The sequence below is a fragment of the Phalangium opilio genome, unplaced genomic scaffold (genome assembly GCF_054372755.1).
Source record: "Phalangium opilio isolate 3A_F unplaced genomic scaffold, DU_Popi_V2 ptg000037l_1, whole genome shotgun sequence".
Lineage (NCBI taxonomy): Eukaryota > Metazoa > Arthropoda > Arachnida > Opiliones > Phalangiidae > Phalangium > Phalangium opilio.
Window position 1 is genome coordinate 5,687,001 of NW_028324160.1, and position 20,941 is coordinate 5,707,941.

Below are 20,941 nucleotides of genomic sequence, written 5' to 3' on the forward strand. Positions count from 1 at the left end.
CAGAAATTAGCCAGCTTCGTACAAAAGAAACATGAAATTTCAGTTACTAGGCTTCAATTAGCCGCGAAAGTTAGCGATAAAGTGAAACATGCTTCAGTACATCAAAAAGCTTAACTGAAAAAAGGTGGTTCACATATCCACAAATAAAAGCGCTCTGTAACAAATTTATTCTCTATAGAGTAGATGCCACAAGCACACCTGCTCCATTTAAAGAAAATTCCATTAAACTGTCAGGAAACGCATCTCAAAATTGGTGTTTTATGCGACTTTTTACGGTTGTGGTTCATGATTATATCAAAAATGTTAACGACGAAGTTTGGACCTTAATACTTGCTCTTAAAGAGATATGTGAGTTAATATTTGCACCTATCATTTCTGAGGATCAGATTGCTATCTTAAATCATAAGATTTCTGATTATTTAGCCTTAAGAGTAGAACTATATAAGGACGTTTCATTAAGACCTAAGCACCACCAAATTTTGGAACATGGACCATTGATATGGCTATGGACTTTACGATTTGAAAGTTTTCATTTATATTTTAAGATAATAGCTAGAAAAACTGGTAATTCTAGAAATATTACGAAAAGTATGGCGACGCTACACCAATTGCTACAAGCTTATTATAGTACTGGTAACTTATTTGGAGAAGACATTAAAGTGGCCAATAACCATTGTTTTGATCCAAAAGGTTTAGGCTCTGAAATCCAGAAGTGTTTTAAAAAAATTTATAACTATGAAAGAGGAATGCCTACCTTTACCACAAAAATATCTATCAAGGGCACCAAATACGAGTAAGATCAGTTTCTTTTTATAAATGAAGATTATAATATTGGAATCTTTAACGTAGGTCAAATCCCTTTTGCTATTGTGTTAGACTCAAATGTGTATTTTGTTATGAAATTATTGAAGGCGACTCATATCCCCTATATTCATGCTAATGAGCTTACTGCTAATGTTGAGGTAGAATTTTGTTGCCTGGAATATAGAGAACTTCCTGATTACTACCCTCTTATTTCCTACAGAGCTGGGAAAATGATTGTGCTTAATTTAAAGCATTCAATTGCTTTTGTCTCATAAATAAAAATATCGGTAACGTTATTTTCTGGGTCTTTTTTGTTATTTATCTTTCCACATTCTCTGTTCTGTGTAATTACATGTTTAACGGATTGAGATCAATTGAGCCGACAATTGCACCTTTATTTCTGTTTTCCCTTTTCGTATCATCTATTATTTAAACTGGTTTACGTGTAATTTATTTTAGGCACTGAGTTATACAATGGAAGAACTTACCATAGAGGAGCACATCAAAAAAGTGTTACCAAATTATAGTGGGGACTTAGATGGCCTTCAGAACCTAGGAGTTGACTCACTCCATGATCTGAAAACTGAGGTTGTAGGATCGGATTTGAAAGAAATAATGAAGCCGATACACGCTCGAAAGCTCCTTTCAAGCTTAAAGAAACGTAATCATAGTGGCATTTTACAAAATATTTGAACTATTTTTAACTTTGAATGAGTGTTTCTCAAATACCATTTTTTGAAGCATGTTTACCTCCAAATACATTTGTTTACTTTAGAAGATAACAAGGCTGGAAATGCGGAATCTATGCAAAATTTGGATACGTCGATTTCATCAGACCAAAATAGAGACCATGAAAGCTACACTTCTCTCGTAACCTCGGGTTTGTCTTCGGCTTTTAAAGTTGGCGTAAAGTCTTCTAATGGCTCGAATATTGCAACATAAAACTTGGATTTATTGCAACTTCCTGTTGAAGTACAAAATGCCCTTCACCAGAAGATTTTTTTGAAAAACCAGAAAGATGTGCTCTAGTAAAGCACGTAGTCGAGAGAGTTATGAACATTTTGCCAAGACCACTGAGGGCCGATTTAAAATTCGTTGCTCAGAAAATAGTTTGCCAATATCCACATTCCCTTCGAGATGGAGCTGGTGATAAAGTGATCGGATCTGGATATGGAAGTTTTTTGAACCAATTAATTAATCGCACTGAAAATACTCTTAGAAGCATGAAATCAAGAGTTAGGCGTGTTGCAAAGTCATCTAGTGCTGTTACGAAACACATGGATGCTGATACCTCCGGGGTAACTATTCAAGTCAAACGTAGTGTTTCAACCCCCGACAGCTATGGATGTGTGGATTTTGCACCTACCTTTTCAATTCCTCAAAAAGAAGTTATGGTCGAAGACAATAAATTATTGAAAAGAATGTTCCGAGAGACTGCCTACAACGATGAAGTCTCCAAACTATTTAAGAAGAATTACGCTTTGCAGCGTCTTGATATTAACGATGGCAAAGGAACACTGTACTTGAACGATGAGCATCTCTATCTTTTCAAAGAGCAAGGGTTTTTTGAGCACGCCGAAGGACTTCTTGGATTCAATATTAAGCATCAACTAGTTGCCTCCTTGGAGAAGGAACTAGAAACCCACATTTCTTTCTTCAAGCAACAGAAAAAATCTACTTCGTTGAAAAATATTATAACTTTATTGTCTCAATCTTCAGATGTTGAATCTGAAACTAGAATTCTCTTTTGTTTCATCGTTGAGTATTTCAAGGAAGATTTTTCCAAGCTATTTCTCATAATCCCGGTGAGTAAATAAAACATTAATATGACTTCTAGATTGTTAAATGCAAGGTAAAGAAATCGCTGAGAAAGAAGGGTCCAAAATGGGTTATTCTTGATCAGGCTCAAAGCAGTTAAATTGGAAAATAATATTTTGTGACATTTTTAATGAAAGTCATATTTCCTAGGCTAAGGAGAGTTTTGCTGATATCGACAGTAGAGCGGAATTTCGAAGTCACCCATGCGTTGTCGCTTTTGGTATGTACCTTTTAACATTTGGAAATTGCTATAGGGCGTGTAAGCAAGAAACTCATTGACGAACAACGTTACATGAATATTATAAATTGTAGTAATTTATGGATATTTATGTGAATTTTATTTTCTGGATATTCCCTTTTAACCGCTACAGAATTTGCTATTGCAATTGATAGCAGAGTGCTTTTTATTGGTTTGACGAGTTTTTGTCTGCTATTGCTTTAATATTTGGGGTTTTTTACGTTTTTAACATCCAGTATCCAGATAAATTGTCTGTGTCCTTGGAATACATCCAGAGGTGTGTAACTGTTCATATATTTTGGTGTGCTGACTGAGCATGGTCTGATATTGCATCGTGAATATTGAAAAATAAATATTTGAACTAAATTTTCGGAGGCTAATGTTAATTGACCCAATTAATGGAACTAAAGGAAAGAAAAATGGTGTCAACCGAAAAATCTTGACGTTGGCTAACTTGATTGCTGCTTCTCAGAGAAATCGGGACAGCAATGATTAAGAACAGTAAGTACACATTTCAAAAGAATATATCTGGATTACATCCCTTTGTTAATGTGCGATTTTACACACTGTATCACTTGGTCGTAGGTGGATATATATTTATCTAGGACCGATAAAATTACTATTAATATTATATAATTCACTATTTGCTCCGAGATTGCTAGTACTTTAAAAACTTTTATGATTAAACATATTAGAATTAATTTATGTCTTATTGTCGGTAACCTGTAACATATTGAAACCAGGTGTATAATTTCAATGACCACTCATCCCCTTGCTTAATTAAATGTGCCTTTATCTCATCGATAGGTAACATTTAATTTTGAAAATACAAATCTGTGAGGTATGTGATCTGGAAATTAGACACCTAGTTGCTGCAATGGAAAATTTAATTTCTTCTCTAGACTTTTTACGTCGTATTACAAGATGCTGTGCGTCGAACAAAATTGCCATTGATTTTCAAGAAAACAGGACCCAAAATGAAGGGTTTATTATTTTCAATTGCATAATAATTATGTAATAGCCAAATTTTTATAAATAAAAATTTTTGCAATATGTCGTTGCAAATTATTCGTTCAAGAACAACGGGAAGAATAAGTTTAAGAACCCACTAAAACTAAATGACCTCTAATAAACTTGTTAGTGTAAAATTTGAAACACTCAAAATTGAATTTATGTAGGGGAATTACATCGTATTTACACTTTTTTTCATGCGATTGAAAGTAAAGTATTTTATCTATTGGTTAAAAATTACATGTGGTAGTTTTTCCGTGAAATCAATTTTTACTTGTTATGTTAATTAAAGTACTTCACCTATTTTCGAATTGCTTAAAATGTATGCTGTGATGTGGCAGGATCTGCGACTACTATTTTTACAGATTTATTAAATGAATATTGACGTTAAAACATGATAATTTCTGTTGCTGAACAGAAAATTCGTCCGTTACATTACATTAAATTTTGCGGTACCAATGACAAATAAAAGTGGCAAAGACGTGAATTCTACGGCCACTTTTCACTATCATTTTCGGCAAAACTGGAAAACGCATGTCGCATTACCGCAATTGATACGGTCTAGTAGCATTACCTTTTACGGTAGCAATGGCAAATAAAAGTGGCAAATACGTGATTTTGCGGCTAGGTTTCATTAACATTTGCGGTAAAACTGGAAAACGCATGTCGCATTACCGTAATTTATACGGTATAATAGAATGAAAATTTGTCCGACACTAAAAAAACAAATACATACATTTAAGAGCCCGGAAGACGTACATTTTACGAAATGTCATTCAAAAAGTTTCCAAACGACATTAATATACTATTTTCAAATACTGTTTATTTGACGCCATTTACTTAGTGTTAATCATGGCGCTGTTGCTGTATAGTTTACTATAATTCCAGCAAATCTTGGTTTTTTCTTTAGCATTACATTAAAGTTGAGTGTGAAATTGACATTTTGTCAATTCACTGGCAGCAGCCTGCCGGTAATTTGATAGTAAAATTTACGGTAATTTCTTACAGTGTGCATACGATCTATACAGGGTGATTCTAAAATGGTGGTATAACCGAACTACTGCGGGTTCTATGAGCGATTTTAAGTCGAAAATGTTCTATGGCATTTTGTCATCCAGGCCACCGTTTAAAAGATATGATAAGAATCATTTACGGATGACCCCTTAAAATTAATTAAATTAAACAAAAGCCCAGCGGGTTGAATACATTTTTTAAGGGAACTCACGTGTTTAGTAATCGCGCTCGCGATTTACTTCCCCGTGAACTCCATAAAGAAGTCCTCCACCAATGTAAGCTTGAAAATGGGTTCAATGGGAAGATTCATACCGAGTTGAGAAAAACCTAACCCAATGGGGAAATGCATTGAAAATTTAATAAAAAAGGACCAAATGGGAAGATTCTTGCCGGATTGAGAAAAACCTAACAAACAATCAACAAAGGTTTAATGTTCTGAGAACCGCAAAAAGAAGTGAAGCTTTTCAAGCAAAATTGTTTAAAGCGGATCAAAACTTAATTTTAACAATTTGATCGTCAATGGAGTTAGAAGTTACGGAACACATGGGCTCTACTGCAATGTAACGTAAAAATTGTAAAGTCAGAAGCCAAATTAAGAAATCAACTAAATGTCAGTTTTTGGCGGTGTACCGTGTTTTGCCTCATGGAATGAGAGTCTGACTAGATGTTCTCACATTCGATTCTCAAAACTTGATGAATCGCTGGCTTTTGTTTGCTTTCTTGGCCGGATTGCAACTAACTGTAAAGTCAGTTGGAATTTGGAAGGGTATTAAAGCTGCAAAACGCGCAAGAGTTCAAATTGTAGTGGTTTTCTTTCATCTTTGGCGGTAATTTGGAAACGTTTATGAATTTGGAAAGTTTATGACGAGTGGACGTAATAACCCGCCAATGTTTTTCTGTGGTGAATCCAAGAGTAAAAGTAGCACCGCAACGACCTTGACGACAAGTGGCCATTATCAGTTTAGTTTTTGATTAAGCGTTGCAATTAGTGGAGGGCCATACCAGCGCCCTCGAATCGCTTTCTACTCTCTGTCCATCGGGCGCAATACAGCAGTCTCATATGGTTCCAGTAATGTAACCGCGGCAGTCAGAAGTAATTCAGGAAGCTACGAATGAACCAAAGCATTTCCTAGGCGAGGGCGAAGTGGTCTCGCGTTCTAGGCTCAAAAAGCGTTTAACTAAAACTTGGTTTTTAAAAAGGCGGGTTGGTTTCGTTCACTGTCTGCGCTGTTCAAAATCCCATTTGAAATTAGGCTTAAGAATTGTTGGGAAGATCGTAGTCACGAGACTTTAGCACAGTAAAAGGCTGCACGTGCCATTACAAAATTTTTAAATGTTGGCGCGCTTTTGTTTTAGAATTTAATTAATTTCAAGGGGTCATCCGTAAATGATCCTTATCATAACTTTTAAACGGTGGCCTGGATGACAAAATGCCATAGAATATTTTCGACTTAAAATCGCTCATAGAACCCGCAGTAGTTAGGTTATACCACCATTTTAGAATCACCCTGTATAAGAAAAGTGGTATGGAAATGCAAGGAATCCCTAACCGCTTGAGGGCACATCTGCAAATTTGTGATCAAGAAATTGAAGCCACTGCATTAACTTCAAGTACCATCGTTGAAACTGAAAGTGAACCCAAGTCGGCTGTTTCACTTTCAAAGTCGAAAATGGCTCGCGATTCTGCAATAATCTCAACTTCCATCCAGTACTAAAAAAATTGATGAACAAATTTCTAGATATTTTTACGCTACAAATACACCATTCAACCGCATTGAAACCATCGAATTCATCAAAATGTGCCAAAAACTAGGACCAGATTACATTCCCCCACCATGGAAGGTAATGGGAAGTCGATTACTGGATCAAGTTCATAATAAAGTATTAACAGATACGCAGAAAGAATTTGAAGGTCGCGCAGTAACAATGGTATTAGATGATTGGCCCAATATACATAAGAGCCTATTGTTTGCGTCATAATTACCGACATTTTTCTATGTGAAATTGTCAATTGAATAAATTAACGTTATTGTCAACAGACACTAAATCATAAAACGGTTATGTCAATCATAACAGTCAGTCATTTCGGTTGATAATAAATATCAGGAAAACATCGAAAATAACCGATAATTATCAAAATATCTGATATTTTGATATTTATGAAAATATCATGATAATTTCCAACCCAATCTTATCTGATTAAAAATCAACCATTTTCTACCTTGCTCGACCTTCCCCAAAAAATACCCCAAAGAAAAATATCTACCCATGCGTCATGGAAAATTGAGAATACCAGTGACGATGGCCATTGAAAACCCCAAAGCTTAAAAATACACCCCTTCATTTATTGGTCACATAAAAGGATTAAAAAACTTCACAAGGAGTTTCTTGTATATAAAATCGCCTTTAACCGGGCAATTGCCTTTGGATCTCTGAGGAGAGAACACCAAAACTCGTCTTAAAAAAATTTTACTTTTGAAAACTTAGATGAATTTAGTCTTCACCTTTGAAAATTTTAGAAGAATTCAGTCTTCACCTTTGAAAATTTTAGAAGAATTCAGTCTTCACCTTTGAAAATTTTAGAAGAATTCAGTCTTCACCTTTGAAAATTTTAGAAGAATTCAGTCTTCATTTTGGAAAACTTAGATAATTTAAAACGTGACCTAAGAATTAGCTTAGGACTTAGAAAACTTAAACGTAACCTTAGGAATAGCTAAGGAAAAAATAAAATTTGAAATCCATCAACTGAAAAACTCCTTAAAAATCTTCAAAATCGCGGTATTTTTCAGTCGGTTTCGCGATTAATAAAAAAAACAACTGCACCGCTCACCCAAAAAAAAAAATAAATATTTCGCTTTAGAGGGAGGTTTTAGTTTCTTCATTTAAAATTTTAATAGCATTAGCTTCTGAGGAATCCAATGTAATATTATTCATTTCTTCTTCATTATTGCAATGGAGAATAGCAGAAGCTAACCAATTCAACCACTCCATCACACTTGGAATTTACGTATTTCACTATTATTTCTATAATTTTCTTATCACAGTAACTGACTGTTCACTTTCCATTTTAAGTGCCTGCGCTATCACCAATGTTCTCCAATTTTGCTTTGCATTTAAGAAACTCCCGTAGTACCCAATTTTGTCAATAGTTCCTTGCTTATAAACATCCTTAAGGTACTTAAATTTGGTTATCATAATTTTATGTAACTCGTCCAAATCGCCGCTATTTTTAAGTCTTTCGAAGATCTCATGCCCTTTTGAAAACAGAGATATGGCTTTAAATTCCTCCCTAGCATAAGCAGAAATGTTTTTCGTATTCATTTTGACATCTAAATTAAGAAAAAAAACATTTTTATTAACATTTTTTTTTTACATTTTTATTATAAAAAGCCAGGGAAACTTACAAAAATCCGACAGTTCTACTCTGATAAAAATTAAAGCAGACGAACCCTGAAAAAAAATTAGTTCCATGTATTCATCCGCGGTTTCGCGCCAAAACGGCCTATATTCAGAGGCGCGAAAAATTCCGTTAAGTGACGCCTCGCAAAACGGCAACGCATACCTACTTCCCCCTATTTACTTCTGGTATTAGCTTATCGTGTGGTTTAATAGATGGCGCTGGTGGATAGTCACGTGGTACTGGCGAGTGAGCCCGAGTAGGAAAGAGCTAGATTTATTCATTACACAATGTGCTCCTGACTGGTTAACATTAAACTAATTTAGACTGTATAAAGAGTTAATTTATTAATCACAACAGTTACTAAATTCATGAGTGTGTAAGGTTCCTTAGAGTGAGATTTAACTGTTCCCATGTTGATGAATTTACTCTGTTTAGTTATTGTTGAGCACATATAGTCGTCAGCGAATGGGATTTAAGCACCCCTAACATGTCCTTCTAGCTACCTTCAACCAAACATTGGGCTATGTGCATTTAAAGATGTTTACACATTGAAGAAATGATATTAACTTCTCGTTCTACTTAAATCTTTGGGGCTGATTCCGGCATGTGGTTTCATGTGCCTAAGTATCACTCTCCGCCTTCATAAATATACAGCGAAGGAGACTATATTTTTCATCAAATGTTTTGTTTAGAAGGCAATTAGCCAATGCGCAAAAACCTGATATGAAAGGTTATAAATTTTCGTGAGATAATCCCTTGTGCATAGGCAAAGGCTAAAAATCTCTGCTCCTCATCTGTATATTGTCAACTCTCTCAATTAGTAGGCACGTACTAAGGATAAGGAAGATATTTTCCAGTCTGCGACCATCTTGGAAAATGGCGGCAAAAACAGAAATAAAAACCTTCTTTATGGAAAACCGTCCGCGTTTCATCCGAATTCAGAAAGATTTAGTATTATAAAGCCAGACTAGAATATAGACTGGCTTTTATGGCTTTTGGGGTTGCTGAAATCATTTAAAATTGTGGCTCAAAATTTATAAAGTGAATGGGTGACGCCGGGTGCCCTTGTTGCTACTTTTGAAGTAAAAGTGTTCCTAAAGAACAGGCTTAGATTATATAAGGAAATTTTGAACTTGGAATTTGAAGTGCATCTCTCTAATCGATTTGAAGCTTTTAGCAATTAGATATATCGGTAGGGTGAAAGAGTGTGAGATTATATGAAGCCTGCACTTCCATTTGCACACACCATAAGTAACATAACAGGAAGAAGTAAGCTCCCCTAAACTTCTTCGATTCATTCATCAATTCATCTTTTCAACCAAAATTTACAAAGAAAAATCTTTCGAACTTTTAGCATACAAAATTGAAGTGTGGTTCTTCTCGATCTCGGGTGCTGTCTGGCAATGATCCCCTCCCAAAAAATGGCGAAAGAACTGTCTTTTTCGCCACGGCCGCCTTCTTTTCTCTAGACACCCTTGATTGTTTTACGAGCATTTTTTTTCCTTTTTTCCCATATCCAATAATTTTAACGTTAAGAACAGGAATGGGATATCAATGGTAATGGTTTCCGCGTTTACGAATGGAACGTTACACACTTAATAAAACTGTCTTTCCCAACAAAACATTTTTTCCAGCAAAACATTCGTAATATTGGTGTGGTTAAACCCATAGTTTTAAACTGCAATGAATAAAATGGTTTTAGGACTTGCTCAAAACTTCCCAAATACCATTTTCACCCAAAATCTTTATTGATAATGTGAAAACGAGTTTTGCTTATGAAACTGAGCATTACTGAAACGCAAAGAGCCATATTTGTTGTCATTATGCTACTTATTACACATTTGCAGCTTAAAAAAACTTGAACGAAATAGAGAAGACTAAGCAGGCTAAAAGCAAGGGGCAAAAACAAAAACTAAACTCAATTTCGGCCTACAATTAAGGCCTATTTAGATGATTCTTCTTTTTGATTTATTAGATGATTCAACACAAATAAATTCCTTAGACTAGTTAAGAGGTGTGTATAGAATTAAAATTGAATGCGATGACTCACGTTTCAAAGACATGGTGATAAAAACTTTGATCAGGGATCCATTTTTCTACTCATATAGTTAAGTCAAAACGCATGGTCTGAATGGGGCTGTAGTTAAAAAAGTACACATTTTTCTAGCGCCTCGTAACTTTCACATATTGACTAAAATAACGTACTGTACACTTCATTATTTATTCATACCAACGTTTTTCAAGTAGAAAAGTCGTTTTATTAAATTAGCTTTAGCTGTTAGTTTCCAGGAACAATCCATTTACATACACTCGTATTTCAATGTTTACTCGCTTAGACATTTATTTCATCAGATACTGAATATTTTACTATATCGAAAAGGTTTCAGATGTCGTCTTAGCACATTAAAAGGACAAAAAAGGGGAGACAGCTGATAAAAAATGGTAGGTAACTTACCGTTCTTCTCGAAGTCACAATGATGTGTAGCGGCGTACGTACTGAAACGTTCATTTTATAAATCTTATTTTGAAGAGAAATTTTGATAAAGAGTTTTTGGTAGACGATATTACCTAGAAAACCTCGCGATTCGGTAAAAGCGTGACTAATGCTGCCACGTTGGGGAAATTTTCGGAATTGGTTTCTCATTTCATTTACTCGAGAAATAGCATAAATTTCGAATAAATCGGGGCGTTTGAATCGACCCTACCGAAAGTTTGAAGATGATTGAAATACTTCGGACTCAAAGTTATAGGAATGGAGATTTTCTCTTCATATAACACTCTCCTACAAAATATAATTACAATTGATGGGTTTCTTTTGCTGAAAGCAGCCAAAAGCGTCCTTCAAAATCCGTTTGAATCTTCAAATAACCGAGTCTGAGGCATTTGGTTTGTGTGTTTTGTTGTTTTCATATAACAAAAAAATTTAATCTCAAACAAACTGCAGTAATGTAATCCAAGGAAATATTTATCAACGGGATCTAAACTTTGTGTTTTAATCGTGTTTAATAAAGGGTTTATCAAAGTGCTAAGCAAGTATTAGATAAATAAGTAATGTGTCCCAATTTGGTAGCTATGCTTTGTATATGCTACAGCTTTTATTTCCCACAAACGTTATATGTCGAAATGTGAATTTTGAGATGAAGAACATACGAGTGGTATTTGGCGAGCCACTTACATGAGCAACAGGCTCGGAAATGGACGACGATTACAGCGCAATTGATCTGAATATTTCTTACACAACGACTCCCAGATCCAACTTCTATAAATGGAAGTAAGATAATTTCATATCATATATATAATATTGCTACATTTGCATAATGTTCGTTAAACATGAGACATTGTTTCTTAAGAAAAGCTTCGAACCTATTGGTCATTATCACACCTCGTATTTCATTAGTTACCTTAGAGAAAGATAAGTTATGGTATCTTTCATGTCTTCGTCAAAATTATTATAACAAACCTGAGTTCTCAGGGTAGGGAGACCTGACTTATTTCGGCTCTACGCATGCATGTCGCTTTTGAAAACCTGTAGCGATTTTTGTTAGTCTCCTTAAAGCTAAAAGAAATAGACGTTGTGTTAACTAACAGCTACAAGTTAAATGCCCGTAAACTCGCGTCAATTTCACTATTGGGTTGAGCGAGAAAAATATTATAAAATGTTGTCTATAGGGTTTTGTGTATAAGCTTAAACTAGTAAAAGGGTCCGAATTGAATTGCCAATGAAGCATAATATTTAATACCGACAAATAACATAAAACAATGCAAGCACAAAAATAATGTTAAGCGCGCAAAACTTCCATGGAAGAAACCATTAAAAATATATTCATGCGTTTCAATCCAAATAAGGATTTTAAATATTTTGTTTCAACAAATTTACTGATTAGCCCCAATAAAGGTGTAACGGATTAATTATAAAACAAAGCCGTGCTTCAGATAGAGATAAATGTCGCTAAATGTGTCCAACAGGTCATCCCCTCTCAGTACACAAGTAAAAGCTTAGTTATCGAGCATGGATCGAAGTACTGGAAAACTTGGCGACACATATATCATGTTTGACAGCTGAAGCCCGAATTTAAAATAAACGTGTGAGATCTGGAGCTATTTCAAAACTTAGAATTTAATTTCATTTCTTATATTTTCTCAAAATAATTATATGCTCAACTATTTTTATTAGGGCTGTGCGAATACTCCAATTTTCGAATAGTATTCGTTTAATTCGAATCGATTATTCGATTCGACGAATCGAATTTGCCATTTGGAGAAAATCGAGTATTCGAATTACAAAACGGTTATTCGAAAAGAAATTCGAATAACCGTTTTAAAAACGAATACAGTTTCCTTAACCGAGTAATCGTTTCCAAGCTATTAAATTTGAATAATAAACGAGTATTCGATTGAAAATGCAAGAGACTAGTATGGTCACATGAAATGTGTAAATCAGTTTTTTTGGAATTTCAACACCATTGCGCAGTTCCCGGTGTTCTGTTTTGTCTCACGAAATACTCAGTCTTAGCACGGAGGTGTATTGTAGAAGGAGTAGGGACTGGGGCTCTAGAGAATAGACATAAGCCTACTAGTCATCCTTGCATAATTTTCGCGCATACCGAGCATATTTAAACAATCTCTGACGTCATTTCTCCAATCTCCTAGTGAACTCGTGATTTAAAGAAGGCGTCGTTTTCTTCTTTCCCGGCTTAACAATATGAACATTTTCCATATTATAGTTAATATAAAAAGACATAATAGTAAAGGTATAAATTTAAATAAGATTTACAAATGCATGACTCGGACTCTATATGTATACTAGGGATGTCAAAAACCGCCCGGTTTAACCGAAACCTGTCTTTTACACTTCGAAGTACCATTTTTTTATTCTTCGGGTTTAATCGTTTTTTTTTGAAATGAAAACCGAAATTAGAATCAGTTTTTGTTTAATTCACAAAATGAAAAGTTTTAGTTTTTCTTCACTTGTCACTTGGCTTAGGTTAACTCGTTGCCTACGTTAATCAAGGCCTGTTCGCGGCACCGACTTAGATTTTTCGTTTGGCAATTTAAGTTTAAAAATTCTCTCACCTGAGACACTATAATCTGGACCTAAATAATTTGAAATGTTCTTTTTCACGCGCTTAGAATTTTAAATACTAATTTTCGCGTGCGTTTCGACCCTGCTATCAATGAAATCTCGCGGTAAAATATGGAGAAAATAAGAAGCCGCGTTTCGTAATAGTCGCCCCCCTTCGAAACTTTCGCGCACAGGCCTTGATTAACGTTTTACGGTTGAAAACGGTTTACTGCTAGCAATCTACCACCATGGAGACGTATCAAAGGAGACATAGATGCGTGTAATGCAATTTTAAAGGAACTTTTGTTCTCACTCCAAGAAAATTACTTTGAAAAACCGGTTTTTTTGTCCAGTTTTATGGAACGGTTAAACCGGCAATTTAAATTAATCGGTTAACCGAAAACCAGTTGTTTTCGGCAAGTTGGCATCCGTACGATACACAAAAGGCCGAGGCTTAGCAGTCCTAAACGTCATGTGGCATACGGACGCGAAAATAGCTTTTGGGAGAGCTGAATTTATTTGAGTAGTCGATCGCGTTAGCGGACTGAAAACACTAAGGCGATTTAATGGTGGAGATTTAGATTACTCACGTGGTTGGCACGTTTTTTACTCGCAAATAAGAAAAGGCGGTTTTTTTTGTTAATTAAAATCTCCAAAAAATTACTTTATTTTCACTTAAAAAATTACTGCTAAATTTGACTCGCACATTGAGTTTCTTTTCTACAAAGTTTTAAAGATTTCTTAGTGGCGCACTTTGCCTTTCAAAAAACTAACTTTTGTTGTTAACTTGTTCCCGCGCTTTGGGTCTCACATAAAGGATTTTTCGTTTAAACTCGCACCTTGAGTATTTTTCTCCCGCTGGTGGTCTCTATGTGCACTGATAGACCTTCTCGTTCAAAAGTTCTGAAGGGAGTCTTTTTTGTCCTGGTCAAGCCCAGTTTTTATAGAAAATAGCGTGCTTCAAACGCTCAAATTCTGTCCAATGACCTTTCTACTTTTTTAGCCAATGATCATTCTTGTTCGCTTTTACTTTAAAAAAAAATACTCTCACTTTCTTGTTTGTTAGATTCAAAAAAATACCCAAGCGAGGAGTTCGTCAACAACGTAAATGGAAAAAACCTAGTGCGTCACTGACCGAAACAAATATCTTTACAAAAAAAGGGTGTCGAACTCAAAAAATAAGGGGGTTTACCTAAAGTTCTATATACAATAAATTTAACAAAACAGTTTTACATATTTAGATTGAACATTTTACAAAAAATATTACTCGATTAATTAATTAATTGATTATGAATTAAAATAAATATTAACATTTGAAAATTAACACTTAAAAATTTGATTTGTTCAAAATTAAATTTCAAGGGGATAGAGCAACTGTACAGGTCTTCTTAACCTGTTACCGTTCGGTAAGCGAACCATGCACGACCTAACGACTCCATCCCTGCCCATCATTGTTTCCTCTATAACCGCTATTCTCCACATCAAACGCGGGGTCTTGTTTTCTTCTATCAATACTACATCATTCACCTTTTAGAGGTTCACTTGGGGTGCAACTGGGTTTATGATGCGCGGACCGCAGGTCTAATAAGTAATTAGTTTTCCATCTTTTCCAGAAAGAGTCCAAAAGAGTCTGTTGATATTTTAACCTTTTCGTCAAGGCTTCTCGCGTTGCGTTCATGACTTCGTCGTTCGCGAATACCCGTGAAGGAAGTGACGTCAGCCGTTTTCCCGTCAAAAAATGCGCGGGGGTCAAAGGAGCCGGTTCTCCTGCCCCTTCGTACACGTAACTTATAGGGCGCGAATTTACGGTGGCCTCTATTTCAATTAGAATTGTTTCTAGCTCTTCGTAGGTCAATCTGGCCTTTCCAAGGGTTTTTCGGAGAGAGGATTTAACCGAACGGACCATCCGCTCCCAAAACCCTCCCCACCAAGCCGCTCTGTCCGCTATGTACCTCCATTGTATTCTTAATGATCCAAAGTAATTAGCGACTTCGGGGTGTCTTAAATTCTGGATTAGCTCGTTCAAATCGATTTCTGCTCTTTTAAATGTTTTGGCATTATCACTGTATATGATTCTCGAAATTCCGCCACGCGCAATAAATCTTCGGAACGATAATAAAAACTTCTCGGTAGTCAGGTCCGAAACGACCTCTAAATGAACCGCACGCGTTACCGCACAGGTGTATAACGCGATACAGCACTTTTGTCCATCCTTTGTAAAAAGTGGACCGGCAAAGTCAATACCACAAACCGAAAAAGGAGGTGATGGGTTTATTCTCGCTTCAGGCAGGGGAGCCGTTTCAGTTATAGTTGCTCTTGCCCGAAATCTTTTGCACCTTGTGCACCCTTGCACTTTGCTCTTAATTGCACGTCTGAGCTTATTAACCCAAAATTTTTCTCTAATTTCTACTAAAATATCATCTACACCAGCGTGTTTAAGTTTCACATGACAATCAACAATAATCAATTCAGTTAACAAGTTTTTGTGTGATAATATCCAAGGATGTCTTTCTTCGTAACTAATGTTTGCGGCTTCTAGACGACCGCCTAACCTTAACAGACCATCCTTATCAAGAGTAGGGGACAATGACAATATTTTTGAATTTTTGGAAATTCCAACGCCTGCTTTCAAGCTATTTATCTCCTCAGCGAAATGTTCTTCTTGCGCTAATTTTACCCAGTATTTCTCAGCATTATTAATCTCATCAGTTAATAAAGGACCACTAATTTCTGTACTTTTTCTTTGTTTTCTTTTCAAATTCTCCACAAAACGCAAAACCCAAGCAGTCACCCGAAACACTTTCATTGCTGAACTATACTTTTCTAGCTTAATTATTGGTTGTAACGTGTTTACTGGAATTGCTAAAATTACTTGTTCTTTCCCCCTTTTTTCTACTTTAATTGCTGGGCTTTCTTCGTCAACCTCTACCAAATCTGTCATTTGCTCGTCTTTTGATAGCCAAGTTGGCCCATGAAGCCAAAGATCCGACTTAACGAATTCTTCCATGTTTCCACCACGCGAGGGCAAGTCAGCTGGGTTATCCCTTCCCGCTACATGATTCCAACAAGAGGGATCTATCATTCCTTGAATTTCCTTAACCCGATTAGAAACAAAGGGTTTCCATCTAGCTTCATTATCCCTAATCCAGTGCAATACTATCGTGGAATCAGCGAGGGGCTAGTCACTTGAGTAATCAGGTGTACAAAACCGCCGAAATCGATTACTTGATTTCTAGAATTCTAAGAAAATCATAAGTAATCATAATCAATTTTGTGAGTAATCAGAAATCTCCGATAATCACTGGAAATCACATGGAATATTGAGAGAATCAGAAATAATCACATGATTTCCTAGTAATGTTTTGTAATCATCTCGGTAATCACATATTTCGTCAAATAATCACGCATAATCAATCGAGGAATTCGAAAATCCAAAATAAAAATCGTAATCAGTTGAAATGGAGTAATCAGTGGAATTCAAATAGTAATCACGAGTAATCAGTGGAATTCAAATAGTAATCACGAGTAATCAGTGGAATTCAAATAGTAATCACGAGTAATCAGTGGAATTCAAATAGTAATCACGAGTAATCAGTGGAATTCAAATAGTAATCACGAGTAATCAGTGGAATTCAAATAGTAATCACGAGTAATCAGTGGAATTCAAATAGTAATCACGAGTAATCAGTGGAATTCAAAAAGTAATCACGAGTAATCAGTGGAATTCAAGTAGTAATCTCGAGTAATCTGCGGCAATAACGGGAAATCATTGTAAAGATTATGGAAATCACCTAAAATAATCGTAATCACGGAAATCAAGAAATTCATTCAGTAATCAACGGAATTCACATAAAAATTCAGAAATCAGGAATCGGGTGTACAAAATTTTGGAGAATGACTAACCCCTCGGGAATCAGTCCACATTCTAATTAACCGTGGTGAATATCCTAACGTTTGAACTAAACTTTTCATTAACCTTGCACCTAAGAGTCCACCCATTAATTCTAAACGAGGTAATGATAAAGCTTGTATGGGTGCCACTCTCGCTTTTGCTGCCACCATAGAGGTATGCACTTCACCATTAGCATAAACACCCCTAAGATAGACAACAGCCGCGTAGGCTTTTTGGCTAGCGTCAACGAAACCATGCATTTCTATTTCCGGTTCTTCATTTCCCGGCTCATTCGAGAAATAGTACCGTGGGATTGATATTGTTACTAAATGGGAGAGTTCCGCGCACCATGCGTCAAACTCTTCCGCTATTTCTCCTGTCAATGGGGTATCCCAATCTAGCCCTTTCTTCCACATTTCTTGGAAAATCAGTTTGGCACGTATTGTGAAAGGGGACAACAACCCTAGGGGGTCAAAAACTCTAGCTACCGCCCTTAAAACCCAACGTTTGGTATTTTCCCTTTTCAATAAAAACTTTAGGAGCTCGCTAACGTCATAATGGAAAGTATCCTTGAATTCATTCCATGTCATTCCCAAAACTTGCGTCACCTTTTCTGTTTCTCTCGCACTAATATCACTTTCCCTTTCAACTTGAGTGACGTCACCCCATTTTTTCCTAATTTCTCTAGAATTACTATGGAATTTTCTTAAATTCATTCCCGCTTTTCTCAATATCTCGGATGCTTGTTTGATGGTTTGATTGGCTTTTCTAGTACTACCTTCCCCTGAAACCAAATCGTCTACATATAGGTCCTTAGACAAAACTTCGCTAGCCCTAGGGTGGGATTCCATGCACTTTTTTGCGTGATACTTTATGGTAGCCGCTAACAAAAACGGGCTAGCCGTACAACCAAAAGGAACTCTAGTTATTCTATAAGTTACTAGTTCTCTCCTTGCAGCGCCCACCAAACCCTTAACCCAAAAGAACCTTAAAGCATCTCTATCTCTTTCAACTATACTGATTTGGTGAAATGCTTTTTCGATGTCTCCTGTAAAGGCTACTCTATGTTTACGAAATCCAATTAATATCTTGAAAAGTTCTAGGACCAAATTGGGTCCTGCCTCAACGCACTCATTGAGTGAGGGAGAATTTTTCGCATGGGAGGACGCGTCATACACTATCCTTAATTTTGTAGTTTCCCTACTTTCTCTGACAACACCACGGTGAGGGATATAGTAGCACGTGTTCACCTCGTGGTTGTCATTACTGTCATCAACCCTTTCTACTATTCCCGATTTTAGCTGCTCTTCTATTATCTCATTGTACTTTTTCATTTCTTCGGGTTTTGATTCCAATTTACTAACTAAATTAATTGTTCTTCTCTTGGCTACTTCTAAATTATCCCCCATTAGCTCTTTGTTGGGTTTCCAAGGGAGCGCTACCTGATAGCGTCCTTCTTTAAAGCTTATATTCTCTTCGAAATTGCTTAACATGGTTTCTCTTTCGTTTGACCTTTCTTCTATCTGATCTTGGATTCCCAACGATTCTAAATTCCAAAAAGCGCGCAATTGGTCTGACACCAAGGTCTCCTCTCTTTCGATCGCCACGTGGTTGACCGCTATTGTTTTCACCTCGGTATTATACTCTTCCCCTTCCGTTCTACCCTGTACTGTCCAGCCCAATACAGTGTTAATGGCCATTAAATCTGGAGAGAGACGTTCAAATTGCCCATTGGCCACTCTCCAAAAATAATCAGCGCCAACTAGGACCTCTATTGGGGAGCTATTTTCCTCGTTTTCCTGCCCAAACAAATCTGACAATTGTAAATTCTTTTCCCTCATTTGTTCTCTAACACTTTTCCCCGGAACTGCAAATACTGCCCCATTAATAGAGGGTGTTTCTAACGCAATAATCGTGACTTCCTCCCCTGTATATATGTTTCTTAACCCAACTTTGACTTTCCTGCGATTTGACCTGATGGGAACTTGACTCTCAAAAGGGAAAAGGCTAATAACTTCATTGCCTACAACTTCCAGATTTAGCTTTCGGGAAACGTCTTCCTTTATAAAGCTCCTGTGACTAGCTCCATCTAGTACGCACCTAACTCTTAAATTTCGCCCAAAACTATCTCTTATATCGGCCCTAGCGGTTTGTAATAGAATCACGCTGGATTCATCTGACCCTGTGTTTAGAGTGACTGAGTTTTGACCTTCAGAGCGCGCATTTCTCCGTTCACTTTGTACTGGTGGTTTACTAATCGTATTTTCACAAATAATTTGGTGATGTTTACGGTGACAAATTCTACAATTTTGAATTCTACCTCTACACTTATGAGCTGGGTGCCCAGGTTTAAAACATAAGAAACATAATTTTTTCTGGCTAACTATAGCTCTGCGCTCAGGGATTGAAATTTCCTTACAACAGTTATAATATGGGTGTTCCGTACTTTCACAAAAAATACACTTTCTTAAATCACTAACATAGTTATTGGTTATACCCGTATTTAAAGCTGCCGCTGAAAACGGCTTAAAGGGGGGTTCACTCTTATTGTTTTGATAATTTTTTACAACTGGTTTTTCAGTATGGTTGCTGTTGGCTTTTAATTGCTGCTGTCTGGATTTATGCACGGCTAATGCCCTTTCTCTGCACTGTATTTCGTCATTTAAGAAACCCAATAAGTCCTTAATTTTCCAGAGAGTTTCTTCATCTCTACCCCGAGTGTACTGTTCTAGCAATTCTAACGGTATAAATCCGCCAACAATATGAGCCAACAGTTCCCCATAGCTATCTGTTAGGTGTCCTAACGCTGCTAAATTCCTAACTTCATTACACAAGAATCATGCAATTTTCTTAGACCCGCAATGTCTGTGGATTTAAGTACGGGACTCATTTGCAAAAAATTTCCAAGCCTAGTGCTCACTTGCATCCCTTTATTTCCAAATCTATTTATTAAATCTGCTATGGCGCTCTCATAATTTTCCTGAGTAAAAGTTAAACCATCTACGGACGTCCAAGCGTCACCCTCCAAATATGATTTTAAATAATTGAACTTATCTGCGCTGCTCAGATTAGGGTTGTCGTGAATGGCTCCTTTAAACTGGGTCCAGAAGGCTTGCCACTTGTCCGGGTTCCCGTCGTACTTCCGGATTTCTAACTTCGGTAGGCGTACTGTCGCCGTAGTTTCTCGTCCCATGGCGGATGATCGGTTGGATGCTACTTCTATGTTATCCACGTCCTCGTTGCGGCCGTGTCCGACGCTCGATGCCGGCGAATTTTTTCCCGAAAGCCATCTTTTTGCGCGTCCTCTCCAGTGTACTAGGCGCTCGTTGTATTTCTCGATCTCTTCCAGTTCTTTGTCCTGCTCATCGTCTTTTAGAAGAACCAGGATCTTATTGCTTATCGTCTCTAGCTTTGGTTCCTTTGCATCAAGCTGGTTGATACAGTCACTTAAAGTTTTTTCTGAAGTTACCGCGGCTTTTTCTAATTCGTCCTTTATAATGTTACATGCCCGTGTAACACCTGCCCGCAGAGCCGTTCTCTGTTTTTCTAATAATTTTAAATCTACCGCCATTGTTCCATTTAATTCTTATCTAATTGTCTTATCGCGAGTTAATTCCCGGGTTTCGAGTGCACCAAAATAATGTGGCATACGGACGCGAAAATAGCTTTTGGGAGAGCTGAATTTATTTGAGTAGTCGATCG

The 20,941-nt window shown here is 36.6% G+C and overlaps 1 protein-coding gene across 1 annotated transcript; it reads right to left on the bottom strand.

The window, feature by feature from the left end:
* Positions 1-14,866: 14,866 nt before the first annotated feature.
* Positions 14,867-20,810, bottom strand: LOC149683484 (uncharacterized). Its single transcript, XM_089871288.1, has 3 exons — positions 20,160-20,810; positions 17,324-19,887; positions 14,867-16,487 (listed from the first exon to the last, which is right to left on the bottom strand). The coding sequence occupies exons 1-3, from the start codon at positions 20,808-20,810 to the stop codon at positions 14,867-14,869; spliced, it is 4,836 nt and encodes a 1,611-aa protein (XP_089727414.1).
* Between the last annotated feature and the right edge of the window lie 131 nt (positions 20,811-20,941).

Coding starts and splice junctions, on each gene's coding strand:
- LOC149683484 (XM_089871288.1), bottom strand. CDS start 20,810: ATGGCGGTAGATTTAAAATTATTAGAAAAACAGAGAACGGCTCTGCGG. Junction 19,888..20,159: donor TTGGAAATAAAGGGATGCAA/GTGAGCACTAGG, acceptor GACGAAATACAG/TGCAGAGAAAGGGCATTAGC. Junction 16,488..17,323: donor GGTGGACTCTTAGGTGCAAG/GTTAATGAAAAG, acceptor GCACTGGATTAG/GGATAATGAAGCTAGATGGA.